The following is a 12500-nucleotide window of genomic DNA, read 5'->3' on the forward strand; positions in this document are numbered from 1 at the left end:
CTTCCTACAGGCCGTGGCGTAACGTGGAGTACAGGCACTTTGAGATAATTGGATATGACACGACGGCCATGTGTGAACCATTACCACACACCCCTTTGGTGTACTTTATCAGTTGTGTTGCCAGGGAAACATGGCCCGGTAACACGGTGTACCACGTGTAATAGGCTGTATTAAGTAAGACGTAATGAAAAACGCGCTTTGAAGACTTGATGGTCTGCAGAGTCCATGAGTAAACGGATGAATCGGGGAGGGAGTCAGCATGATGATACCGAACAAGTCCAAGTAAGAGGACGCCTTGAATGTTTCGGAGCATTGCTGTCAACCTTAGCGGCCGTAAGATCTGTCAACGTAAAGCAGGCTTTTTGACACAATGTGACAGGTTGCGATGTTCTTAGAGGGATTGTACTCCTCACAAAGTAGCGTGTTGCAGAGACGTCCGGTTGGCACGGGCCCATTGATGTTGTTCCCTAAACACAATCGTCTGGAGCACACAGGTTCCTTATGGGCATAACCTTGCTGTGTCATTGGCTGCTGTTTTTGTTCTGATACGTGTCCTTTGTAAAGTTAAAGAATGGCAACGAGTCGTCAGAAAAGTAAAACCCGAAAGAAAAACATGTTGTGGATGTGTCATGCTGGGCAATCTGTCAATCTCTGAGGCTTGGATGATCCATCTGAATAAAGCAGGCGTCCTGTAAACGACTGACAGCTGGCCAGGCAATTGTTTTATTATTAGTCGACGGCGACTGTTTTGCTTGAAATCATTGAGCCATGTCCTCAGTGAAGTTATCAAACAGCGACCGACCAACCGGTTCAGATGAACCCAAAGGGCAGGTACTTTGCATGTGGTAATGATGTCATCATCATCATGGTGCCAAATGAGGAAGTTACTTTAGTTTCCATTCAACAATTAATAATAATAAAAAAATAACAGCTGATAAAAACACACAATATTTATATTCAAATGTATTTTCTTTCCAATGTAGCAATATTTGAGTCACATTAACCCTAATTTTGTTATTTTTATCAGAAGTGGTTTGAGGCAGCCATGAGGTCTCAGTGGTGTTTATGGACCGTCTATGTGCTCCCTCCTGTCTGCTCCCCTGTGGATCAGGCGGAGACAGCAGAGGCTGGTCTTCCTTGGAAGAGTCAGTATCAGGAGTCAACAGTGCTTATATAATCCTGGACTTACATTATGTTACGCCTCAACTTAGCCATACCCTATGTCCTATTGGTCAAAGATCATCTCTGACCAATATGAATTTAATTGTTGCTCTTGAGCAGCTAACATGGTTTATTGTAGTTTAGTTTAATACTATCATATCTAACTATAGATGCAATATTTTCCTTCAGCTCTCAGATTGCCAGGGTGTAAATCAATCTGAAATGAATGCTTATCTAGTATTATGTGTGCTACAAAGAAGAACAATTTATTTTCAATTATAATATCCTAAACGTTGGATCTGGTTTTTTATTCTTTCTCCGTTTTTTAAATATGATCACTCAAATCACGAAGTAAGAGAGAGAAGCATACCCTGTTTGACAAAGTTAAATATGAAACCGAGGAGAGGAATGGTAAGTTAGTGAAGTCAGAGATAAGTGACACATTATGTTAGCAGAAGCACTGCAAAGCTGTCTAAACAAGACAAAATCCTGTGAGTAAAACACACATGATTGTCATGTAGTCCAAGACGTACCTAAAAGTCAATCTGATCACGTTTTTGAACGTTTTCCTTTAATCCGTGTTTTGTTTTGTGTATGACTTCGAAACGGTGTAAAACTGTTGGGCTATATTTTATGACCAGACACTCAAATAACAACAAACCAACAGTAATTAGCAATTAGATGTCGTTATCAAGTTCCACTTAATCATCTCTTTCACCACAACCACGGCCCTCGTTTAGTCTGGCCTTCCAATAACAAAGATAACCATTGGTCAGTGTGGCTGACAGGCCGTTCTCCACGGTCCCCCATGGCCGAGGGGCCAGCTAAAAGACCCCTAAACAAAGTTAACCATTGAACCCAGGGGTCAATAGTGCTCTCAACAAAGCTCGCCATTGGACTGCAAGGTGAAGAATTCCCTAAACAGGGCCGGCTGCGAGTCCAGCGGATTAATGATCTGCAGTAAACAAAGGCTGCCATTGGCCTTGTGGGCTGAGCCCTCCCCTCCTCCCTCTATAGGCTGCGCTCAATCAATACTGCTGAGAATGTATTCAGTATCCTATGTATGCTGATTTGTTTTATCCTCCTCTTGGGGCTGGATGAGGTCTATCATATGGTCAGTCTAACTGGAGTCAAGCATAACAGTGTGTTTACAGTCTGGGGGTATGGTGAAGGAGGAACCGGAGGTCAGACTAACTAGACTCCAGAAAACCTCTATGTCCATATGGGTTTTGGTGATGCAGGACCTGGTAGGTGGACTAACTAGAGTCCAGAAAACCAGAGTCTGGGGTTATGGTGATGATCCTGGACCTGCTGGTCAGATTAACTATTCTCCAGAAAACCTGTTTGTCCATAGTCTGGGTAATGATCCTGGACCTGGTAGAAGGTCTTACTAGAGTCCAGTATTCCCGAGTCTGGGGTGATGCTGATGTTCCTGAACCGGTTGTTCAGACTAACTAGTCCAGTCCAGCCGTATGTCCGTAGTCTTGGTAATAGTCCAGGACGGGTTGTGCAGACTAACTAGAGTCCAGTGCGACCGTATGTCCCTAGTCTGGGTAATGGTCCCGTGGGTCTGACTAACTAGACTCCAGTCCGACCGTATGTCTATGGTCTGGGTCGTGGTCCTGGACTAACTATAGTCCAGTCCAGCCGTTTGTCTATAGTCTGGGTGGTGGTCCTGGACCGGGTGTTCCGACACCCAGGGGGGCCAGCAGGTCTTTTGTTCCCCCCACATTGTATCTGTGCATCGGACAGGAAAATAACAAAAGGGAGCAAATAAATCATTAAAACCCAGAATCCCTCCAGCCCTCCACACACGACTCCCGGGCCGTGTGTGACGTGGACCGCTCAGCGTCTGACCCCGGCTGGGAGCCCCAGACAATTAGGTCACCCGCTGATGGGTGTTAGTCCGATGACACGCTGTCCCTCGCTGGGTTCCTCGGCGCGCTCTCATTGGGGTGACTTAATACAGCGGGGGGCACCGGTACCGGATGCTGTGTACCTGCAACACGTAGCGCCGGCTAGGGCCCTGAGTCGGGAGGCTTTATCGTAACACGTCCCAGAGTCTGAGAGGCAGTCATTAGAAAAGGGTAAAGCGAAGTGAGATATTTATTCAACTATTCAAATGAATCCCATCCCTATAATAGGGCGAGTGTCTATTATGCTAGGAAATGATGGTATTTGATGTGCGTGCATGTCTGTGTGTGCGTGTGTGTGTGTGAGTGTGTGAGTGTGTGTGTGTGTGTGTGTGTGTGTGTGTGTGTGTGTGTGTGTGTGATTGTGGTGTCTATGCATGTGTGTGTGCATGTGGGTGTATGCATGTGTGTGTGACGGTGGTATGCCTGTGAGTATACATGTGTTTCAGTGTGGTGTGTATGCATGTGTGTGCGCCTGTGTGTGTGTGTGTGTGTGTGTGTGTGTGTGTGTGTGTGTGTGTGTGTGTGTGTGTGTGTGTGTGTGTGTGTGTGTGTGTGTGTGTGTGTGTGTGTGTGTGCGTGCGTGTGTGTGTGTGCGTGTGAGTGAGGTGGGTATGCATCTGTGTATACATGTGTGTAAGTGTGGTGGGTATGCATGTGTGTATATATGTGTGTGAGTGTGGTGTGTATGCATGTGTGTGTGAGTGTAGTGGGTATGCATGTGTGTGTGTGTGTGTGTGTGTGTGTGTGTGTGTGTGTGTGTGTGTGTGTGTGTGTGTGTGTGTGTGTGTGTGTGTGTGTGTGTGTGTGTAACCATGTGCATGTGTGCTTGTGTGGTGGGTATGCATCCACATGTTCTGCTGCCGCATTTGTTTTGAAAATATGTGTAACCTTTTTATTGTGGTGTCCCATAACTCCAGCCCTGGCTGTGAGATATTTGTACACACAGTGACCGCAGTGCTAAGAGGTTACAGAATAACAAGGAGCCCCATGCATTATTAATAGGCTCTGCTGTGAATCTGTTCAGAATAATAACAGCTATTTCTCAGAGGCTCATTACTGTGTTTTTAAAGCATGGCTTTGGTAGCCATGGACACCCCACTCTATCGCTCTCTGCTCAATCCACCTCCCCTCTCCCTCCCTCCCTCCTCTCTTCCCCCCTCCCCCTTTTCCCTCCCTCCCCCTCTCTCTCTGCATTGAGATTCAGGTCATGCGCGCCACTCGTTGTTTTTTTAATTTTCATTTCATCATAAGAGCTTTAAGACGGTTGTCAGTGTGCTCTTCTGCAGTTTTTCCTGCAGACCTCTTCACTCCCTCGTCCTCTGACAGGACAGATGCTGCGTTTAAAAGACAGCGGCCATCACGTAAACACCGATCGGCAGAGCTACCTACAACAGCTACCTGTTTAAGAATAACAGGCAAACAACCGGGACGGCGTGCGGACATGTCGGTGTACGGACATGGACAACGTAACCAGAGGTTAACACACTCTCCAGAAGATGCGTGGTTTTGAGAAAACTGTGTTAAGAAGTCTTTGAACCGCCTTGCCCAAAAAAATAAGGACCTTTCCAGGGCCATGGCTTTGTAGCCCATTGTTGAGATATGATAATTATTGTTTGCCTTCTCCCCCCTCCCCCTGTACCCCTCCCCCCGCCCCTACAACTCCCCGTATTATTCAAGGGGAGCTCAGCAGCTCTCTGGGGAAGACTTGGAGATGACCCAGCGTTGAAGGGAGTGAGAAAGGGGCTGAATCCGAAGCACTCGTGTTTGAGGAAGGCCACGCTGTTGAGACAAGCACCAGTTACACGCTGTCCCGCCCCGCTCTCGTCTGTGTCACTGTCTCCACAAGGCGTTACATTGGCTCCTGTGGACGACCCTGGTGAACACATGCACTGTCGTAAGGACACGTACCGGTCATGTTTCACCACAAACATGATCGGTCTTTTGCATGCTATTTCTCTACTTGATGCATTTTTGAAGAATGATATTTTTTTTATATAGATTTTGAAGAATGGAATCCTATGCATATGTATCAATGTAGTTATCTTTATTTCCAATAGCTAACAGGTTGACAAAAACAAATACTTCATAAAAAGTATGGCTAATATAGTCTTGGAAATGAGCCAATTCCTTCAAATAAATATTTGTGATTGTTATTTTAATTCTGATCATCAAGAGACACAAAGAAATATATAATACTTCATACAAAATTATGGCTACGGTCATATTAGTGATGGAATGTCTCCGTGTTTGTCTTCATGGTCAAGCAGAATCCAAGGGTTGATTTATCTCCACTAATCAAGTTGCTCAAAGAACGTCATAACAATAATCTATCGACAGGTTTTCAAAAGCAGTTGGTTTATAAGCGAAAAACAAAAGGAAAGAAATGCCACTATGGAACTCATAAAAAAAGTACAAAAGAGCATAAATGCACTATGTGATATAGCAATCCACAGGTCGTTTACCAACGTTTTAATTAAAGCCTTACATATTAAAACTTTACAACAAGTGATATGAAAAATGTACAACATTTTATTTTTCAGGAATTCTATGTACAGCTGGCTAAAATACCCCCCAATGTTTTTCAATTGGCTTTGACAGTGCAACAAACTGGCTTAGAGAGTCTTCTTTTGAATGCTTTTTTTTGTTGTTGAGACAAATCAGGACCTGAGGAATAGTGTAAAAATACATCATTCGTGAAACCATCTGCCTCGGTCCTGACATTTGTATGAACAATAAAATATCCCTTTAATACACAAAATAAAAACATAATTTAATTATTAAACGTCTGAAGTAAAAACCAAACACATCAGAGGGGTGGAATCTTTTGTTGTCTTCTTGTTTTTGGAGTGCCAGGAACACACAATGGATGGTGAAGGGAACTCAGCCGAGAACAGTGATGGCTCCTCTCTCCCAAACATGTACAGCAGATTACAGCTACAGTCGATGACAGGGTGATGCAGGTGATTCATGGCAGTATTTGTCAGTCTATTCTGTCCTTCATTCAGTGAGATGCAGCCAAAGGTCTCCTCTTCCAATCTACGTGTCCTGGAGCCTCTTGTCTCTGTGACGTGAGTCCAATGTGTTAGGAAATCACTTCAGCCTCCTACATCATGTGATGGTTTGATCATTTCATCCTGGCCAGTATTTAATCAATTACATCGAAGGAATGAGGGGTGAAAGAGAGGTACAGCGAGAGGTTCTCAGAGTATACTGGCCAGTGTGGTAACAGGTATTGATTTGTGGGTACCATTCCAGAACACGCTACCTGGGAATCTTTCCGTTCGAAATTGGTTTTGTTAAAATAACTTCAAAATATCCATTCGCTAGACGGAACTGACAACTCTGATCTCATAAATAAAGCTTTATTGTTAAATAAAAACAGCAAAAAGACATTCATGTCTTCCCCCGTACGAGACAGTGAAAAGAAACACAACGAAACCTAAAGAAACAAACACATTTTAAAGACCCAGCAGAGAAACCAGGCAACTAGATCTCTCCTCACAGCTCAGCCTATTTCATAGACAAAACCCACCGTTCGTATTCGCGCTCTGTACACATATGTGCATATCCGTCTATAACAATGGACAAATTCTCCTGTATAACATTCCCATATTTCTTTTGACACACTTTTTAAGTGCAACTTAGAAAAAGCAACCTAGAATGATGCTTTTTATTATTCTTTGAGAAAGGGACTCTGCGTTTTGGCTCAATAGATGCTGACCTGGGACATGGCCTGGGCGTGCGCCTGGATCTGGGAGGGGTGTGGCTGCTGGGGCTGACTGGAGGGCTGGGGGCTGCCCAGGGAGCTGGAGCCGCTTACTGAGTGGGGCGTGCCTGGAGAGTGCTGTGGAGGGGAACACTGGGACTGCTGCTGCTGCTGCTGCTGCTGCTGCTGTTGGATCTGCTGGATCTGCTGCTGATGCAGTTGGTGCATCTGCATGTGCTGCATCTGCAAGTGCTGCTGCTGCTGCTGTTGCTGCTGCTGCTGTTGCTGTTGGTGCTGCTGTTGCTGCTGCTGCTGCTGCTGTTGCCTCTGCTGCTGCACCTGCTGCTGCTGTTCCTGCATGTGGTGCTGCTGCAGCTGCTGCTGCAAGTGGTGCTGGAAATGCTGATGCTGCATCTGCTGCTGGATGTGCTGGTGGTGCATCTGCTGCTGCTGCATCTGGTGGTGCTGCAGGTGCTTCTGCATCTGGTGCTGCTGCTGCTGCTGCTGCTGGATGTGCTGGATGGAGTGCTGCTGCGGCGGCCCCCCAGGCATGGGCGGGCTCATCTGGGACATAGAGCCGGCCTGGCCTCCGCCCCCGCCGCCCATCTGGCCCAGCATCTGCGGCGGCATCCCGGAGGGGGCGTTGTTCTGGTGGCCCCCCGGTGCAGAGGGCCCCATTTGATTGCCCCCGCCCCCTAGTCTCATCTGGAGTGGCTTGGGGGCGATGGCCCGTGGCATGGCCTGCTGCAGGGCGGACAGGCCGGGCGAGGGCATGGGCGAGAGCTGGCTGAGGGGCGACGGCATCACCATGCCCGGGGACAGGTTGGTGGAGGCCAGCGTCTGCTGCACCGAGCGCATGGTCTGGGCCTCGGCGGACTCTGCGGCGGCCTGCGGGGACACGAGGGAGACAGGGGGTCGGTGAGGCCAGGGCTAACACACACAGACTCATGTGCATTGACATTAAGGGCGTTTAGCAGACGCTTTTATCCAAAGGGACTTAGAAAAGGTAAATTTGGGCGAAGAAAGAGAAACAACAATGTATCGCTATCGGTACAGTAAGGATGTTTATAGAACCAAGTGCCAAGCACTAACAATCGCTAGGTTAACCCATTCCCCGTATACAACAAAGATAGCTAGGATAAGATGCTACACAATGCTAAGTACTCGAGCTAGCTTCCCGGAGCTCATCGAGATTTGTTTGGTATTCTTTTTTAAGACGGTGCCGTCCAGGTGGATGGAGGTTTTTAATGCCATCCAGAAGGCTGGTAATATCGACAATGAATATTTTACATTTTAAACAGCTTCAAATTAGCACATTTGACAGGTGAAGAAGTAGGAAGGAAATGTTTTCTCACCTTGGAAACCAGGCTGGCGCGATATGCCGCGAGTGCTTTTAAATACTCCTTTTTGGCAGCTTCTGTTTTACTCTTGTACACCTGGGACGAACAGAAAAGGCCAAGTCATTAAATTTACAAATAGATTAATTCGCATATATTATAAATGCCCCGTTTTAGAAATAATTCTCTACTTCAGCTTGGGTGATACACATCTTAATATTTAAATCATGCATTTTATTAGTGTAGCCCTTAATCACAGGTACAGTCTCAAAGGGCTTTACAGGCCTTATTTTTATGACACCCCCCTAACCCTAGCCCCCCAGGTGGCAAGAAATAACTCCCTTAAGAAACATTATTTCAAGCTGGAGGTGGATCCAGCCTCGCCGGCGGAGGCCTCACCTGTTTCTGCTCCTCGCCGAGGCCGTCCCACATGGAGGCCACGATCTTGGACACCTCGCCAAAGGTGGCGTTGGGGTTCTGGCCCTTGATGGCGGCCTGGGTGTCCCTGAAGAAGAGCGCGTACGCCGACACCGGCTTCTGCGGCTCGTTGGGGTCCTTCTTCTTCTTCTTCTTTGGAGTCTTGGGCTTCTTGGCGGGGTCCACGGGCGCGGGCCGCTTCTCCCCGATGACCTGCCGACGGAACACGATCTCATTTAGATAAGGACACAGACACGACTGGCGCCCGTTGTTATGTTCCCGCCCGTGAACCCATAGGGCAATGAATGGTTTAAGAAAAGGCTCCGCCGCGAAAACGCCTCTCCCTTTTGTTGTCCATTTTCTATCGCGTTATTTATTAAAAGCTATAACGCTGCCAAACAATGGAACAAAAATATATTACTGACCACATGGGACGATAAAGGACAGACATGAGCAACTGCGCTGCCATTAAAATAATCACACATTTCCATACACAATTGCTGTCATGCAGATGGTCAACCAGATTGGTGAATATTTACAGTCGCATTCTCTGAAGCATACAAAAGGATCTCTAGTCCTGCAGAGCCTTCCCGAGAGGCCTTTCCAAACCTTTGCATTCACTGGTTCATTAACAGATCCCAGGTCCGCTGTCACTGGTTTACTAACAGATCCCAGGTCTGCTGTCCCTGGTTTACTAACAGATCCCAGGTCCGCTGTCACTGGTTCACTAACAGATCCCAGGTCCGCTGTCACTGGTTCACTAACAGATCCCAGGTCTGCTCTCACTGGTTCACAAACAGATCCCAGGTCCGCGGTCACTGGTTAATTAACAGATCCCAGGTCTGCTGTCACTGGCTCACTAACAGATCCCAGGTCTGCTGTCACTGGCTCACTAACAGATCCCAGGTCTGCTCACCCGATTGCTGTCATCCTGGTCGTCCTCGTTGATGGAGCTGGAGGGGGAGGGCGTGGCCGACTTGCTGGTGGGCGGGGACGGAGAGGTGTGGGTGATGTTGTTGGGGCCGGACATGTTGACGCCGAGCTGCGCGTTGAGATGGGATTGGTTGATGGTGGTCAGGTGACCGCGGGGCATCATGCCGTTGGGGTTGTTCATGTTGATGAGGGACCTCATCATCATGGCCTGGTTGGAGGGGTACTGGCGGAGGTGGCCGGGTCCCAGGTTCTGTAGAGGAACAGGGAGAACAAGAAGCGCTGTGATGAGATTTCATGTTCACAACGTTTTCGAGCATTAAGGGTTTTATGTCAACAATATTGACCAGGAACGTAGTTAGTGTTGCTCTTTTGTGTATCAATGTCCAGCATATCACATGTGACACAGTATATACAGACTGTTGTTTGTGTACACTGTATAAGAAGGAAAACAAGGTTTCATATCGTATCATTGACCAGAACCTTAGTTAATGTTATTCATTTATGTCATTTATGTATCAATGTCCAGTACATCACTTACACATGTGACACAGTGTATGCTATAAATACGACACAAGGAAGAAAAACAGGGTTTCCCATCAAAAAGTAGGGCTTCAGGAATGACAAAAAACATATCAACCCAGGTTTACCCCAGAAGAGGACCCGTGGGGATTCATTATCTGGGGTGCACAATGCAATGCCACCCTTATTGATGCTCGCCGCCTCCCTATTCACCGGCCTATTGAATGTGGCGTTCCTCCGGCCCGGAGAAGGCTTGAGAAGCCATAGCCTTGAACTATGTCATTGGGCGCCGGCCGGATAGATCACATGTCACTCTGCCCCATTTCCGCCCAGGATCCACGGCCTTGATAGGGGAGCCACCCTCCTCTTAAGACAGGAATAGCGAGGGCAACAGAAATCAATTGATTCGCTAAAGAAAAATAGCTATTGTATGGAAATCTGTGACAGGGTTTTTTTGGTGCCTTGAGGGTGTCAAAAGACATGGGTACACAAGTGGACCCTCAGATCCACTCAGACTAAAACCTAACTCAGACTAACCCCTCATATAAAAACGGACAGATCCATTCAGTGTCCGTCTGTATTTGACCATTATTCACCGATTCCCTTTGCGATTGAGGTGCCCGTAACCTAAAAAGACACTGTACTTTTCCGCAAAATGTGACTTTTTAAATGCTGTACCTCCCCCTGCTTCTGGGGACGGGGCCACGGAGAAATGATAGCCCTGCTACGTTTAGAGACTGAATTCTATTTTGCGGTTGCTTTCATAGATCATACTTTAGCTGCCAAATAGTAGAAGAAATACTTCTGTATAATCAACTCCATAAATCAACTGGTTGAGAGGATAAAATGTAAGTGCCTCGGACAGATTCTCTGCCTTCCACTGTCGCGGCTGCAGTATAATAACTTATTTTCTAAAAGATTGAGTCTGGTCCTCTCCTGTGGACATTTTGGGCTCTCGAAAGAGATTCACCATATTGGCGACATTAGTGTATGCATTGATTGCGACCAGGGTGAAATGAAGTGGACTGCCGCTTCCTAAGAGGTGAGACCGATCAGAGCGCCGGTAGAAGTGACATGGACCGACGACGGATAATAGAACACAACAGAAGCCAGGATTTGTTCTCCCTAGGCAGATCCATCAGGGTATTCAGCGGTGCAGAATTCAATCTCTCCATCAACACATGATAAACCGCGGCGCACCTGTCTTCATTGAAAGGACCTTGTGAACGGCCGCCTTCAAAAACAATATCGTAATAGCATTTTCAAACAAACTCGCTGGATCTATAAATTATTTTCTGTTCCCTGTGTCAGGACTACACTATGTGATAAATGCCACCTATCAAATCATCAAACGCAATTTATCTCTCTGCGCATTCATCAGAATCGATATTTGCTAACTGCAAAAAATATTCTTTATAAACGTGCAGGGAATATTCCTCGGCGCGAACGCGTCACATGCCTTCAAGTATTCTTCCTTAAAATGCTGAAGTAAACAAGCATTGACCGAGTGACTCTGATTTCCATATATCCTGCCCAAAGTGTTCTCCTCATCTTCATTATTGGGAACACGATGGCTCTCAGTTTGCTCTCTGCTCGTTGAAAACATCAAAGACACACACTGAGCTCATTAGTCGTAGCCATCTGTATAATAGCACCCTCACCCAATCCCAACGATGCAATTTTGACTCAGAGCAATGGCCCATTCCACCATTTATTTGGAATATGGTGATTTCCTCAAAATGGCTTTTAGATGTGGTGCATTTTGGGGACCTGCCACAGTTAAATATCCCCCACTAAAACAAATCATCCTTGTTAGATTGATAAGCGCTCTGCCACATTTTCATGGCAGAGGCAATGATTTTCCACTTCATGTATTGATATAAAATAGCAGTGATAGTAAAAAGGGCCCTGATTTGAACAAACGCTATGCTGCGAGGAAAAACAATCGGCAATAACTGACATCCTTTTTCCGTCTTAAATAACAGTGGCGCTGATTATGAATAAAAATCCAGAACAAGTTGGTCTCTGCGCTGTCTCATTTGCATATTGATTGCAGCATTGTCTGCAGCTCCGTTAGGCCTCTCACTAGAAAGGTTGATAGTCATCATAAATCTGCAAATAAAGTCCTTATCTGGGTTCCACAGTGGTCGACTTGTGCGCGCCTTCTCAGGTTGGACCCTGTGCACGTTCATTTTCGTTTATGTATCTGCATGTTTCCCATCTGCGCAGTCACACCCCATGCTAACACCAAGAAAGCAAATCAACCACTAAGATTAGGGTAATCTCCGGAGAAATCCGCATAAGAAATATGGAGGTTGGGACATGATACATACATAGTATAACAACACCGTTTTATATTTTTCAAAAGGTCAATTGTGATCCAAACAGTCTAATTCATATCTGCCTCAATATTGTATGTGTTAATATTCCAATAAATGATTAAATAACCAGAATTATGCAAACAACACAACATGTATCTATAGGTAGCATTGAATATTTGGTGGTGCATTT

General features: G+C 46.3%; 1 protein-coding gene across 1 annotated transcript in view; it reads right to left on the reverse strand.

Moving 5' to 3' along the window:
* Window positions 1-5120: 5120 nt before the first annotated feature.
* Window positions 5121-12500, reverse strand: part of tox3 (TOX high mobility group box family member 3) — a 39229-nt gene continuing 31849 nt past the window's right edge. Inside the window, exons 4-7 of the mRNA XM_056607624.1 lie at window positions 9454-9720; window positions 8520-8750; window positions 8139-8219; window positions 5121-7671 (exon numbers count right to left, since the gene is read on the reverse strand). Of these exons, the coding sequence (XP_056463599.1) occupies window positions 6784-7671; window positions 8139-8219; window positions 8520-8750; window positions 9454-9720 (1467 nt within the window). The 3' untranslated portion in view covers window positions 5121-6783. The remainder of the gene's footprint in view (window positions 7672-8138; window positions 8220-8519; window positions 8751-9453; window positions 9721-12500) is intronic.

The sequence above is a fragment of the Gadus chalcogrammus genome, chromosome 14 (assembly GCF_026213295.1).
Source record: "Gadus chalcogrammus isolate NIFS_2021 chromosome 14, NIFS_Gcha_1.0, whole genome shotgun sequence".
Classification (NCBI taxonomy): domain Eukaryota; kingdom Metazoa; phylum Chordata; class Actinopteri; order Gadiformes; family Gadidae; genus Gadus; species Gadus chalcogrammus.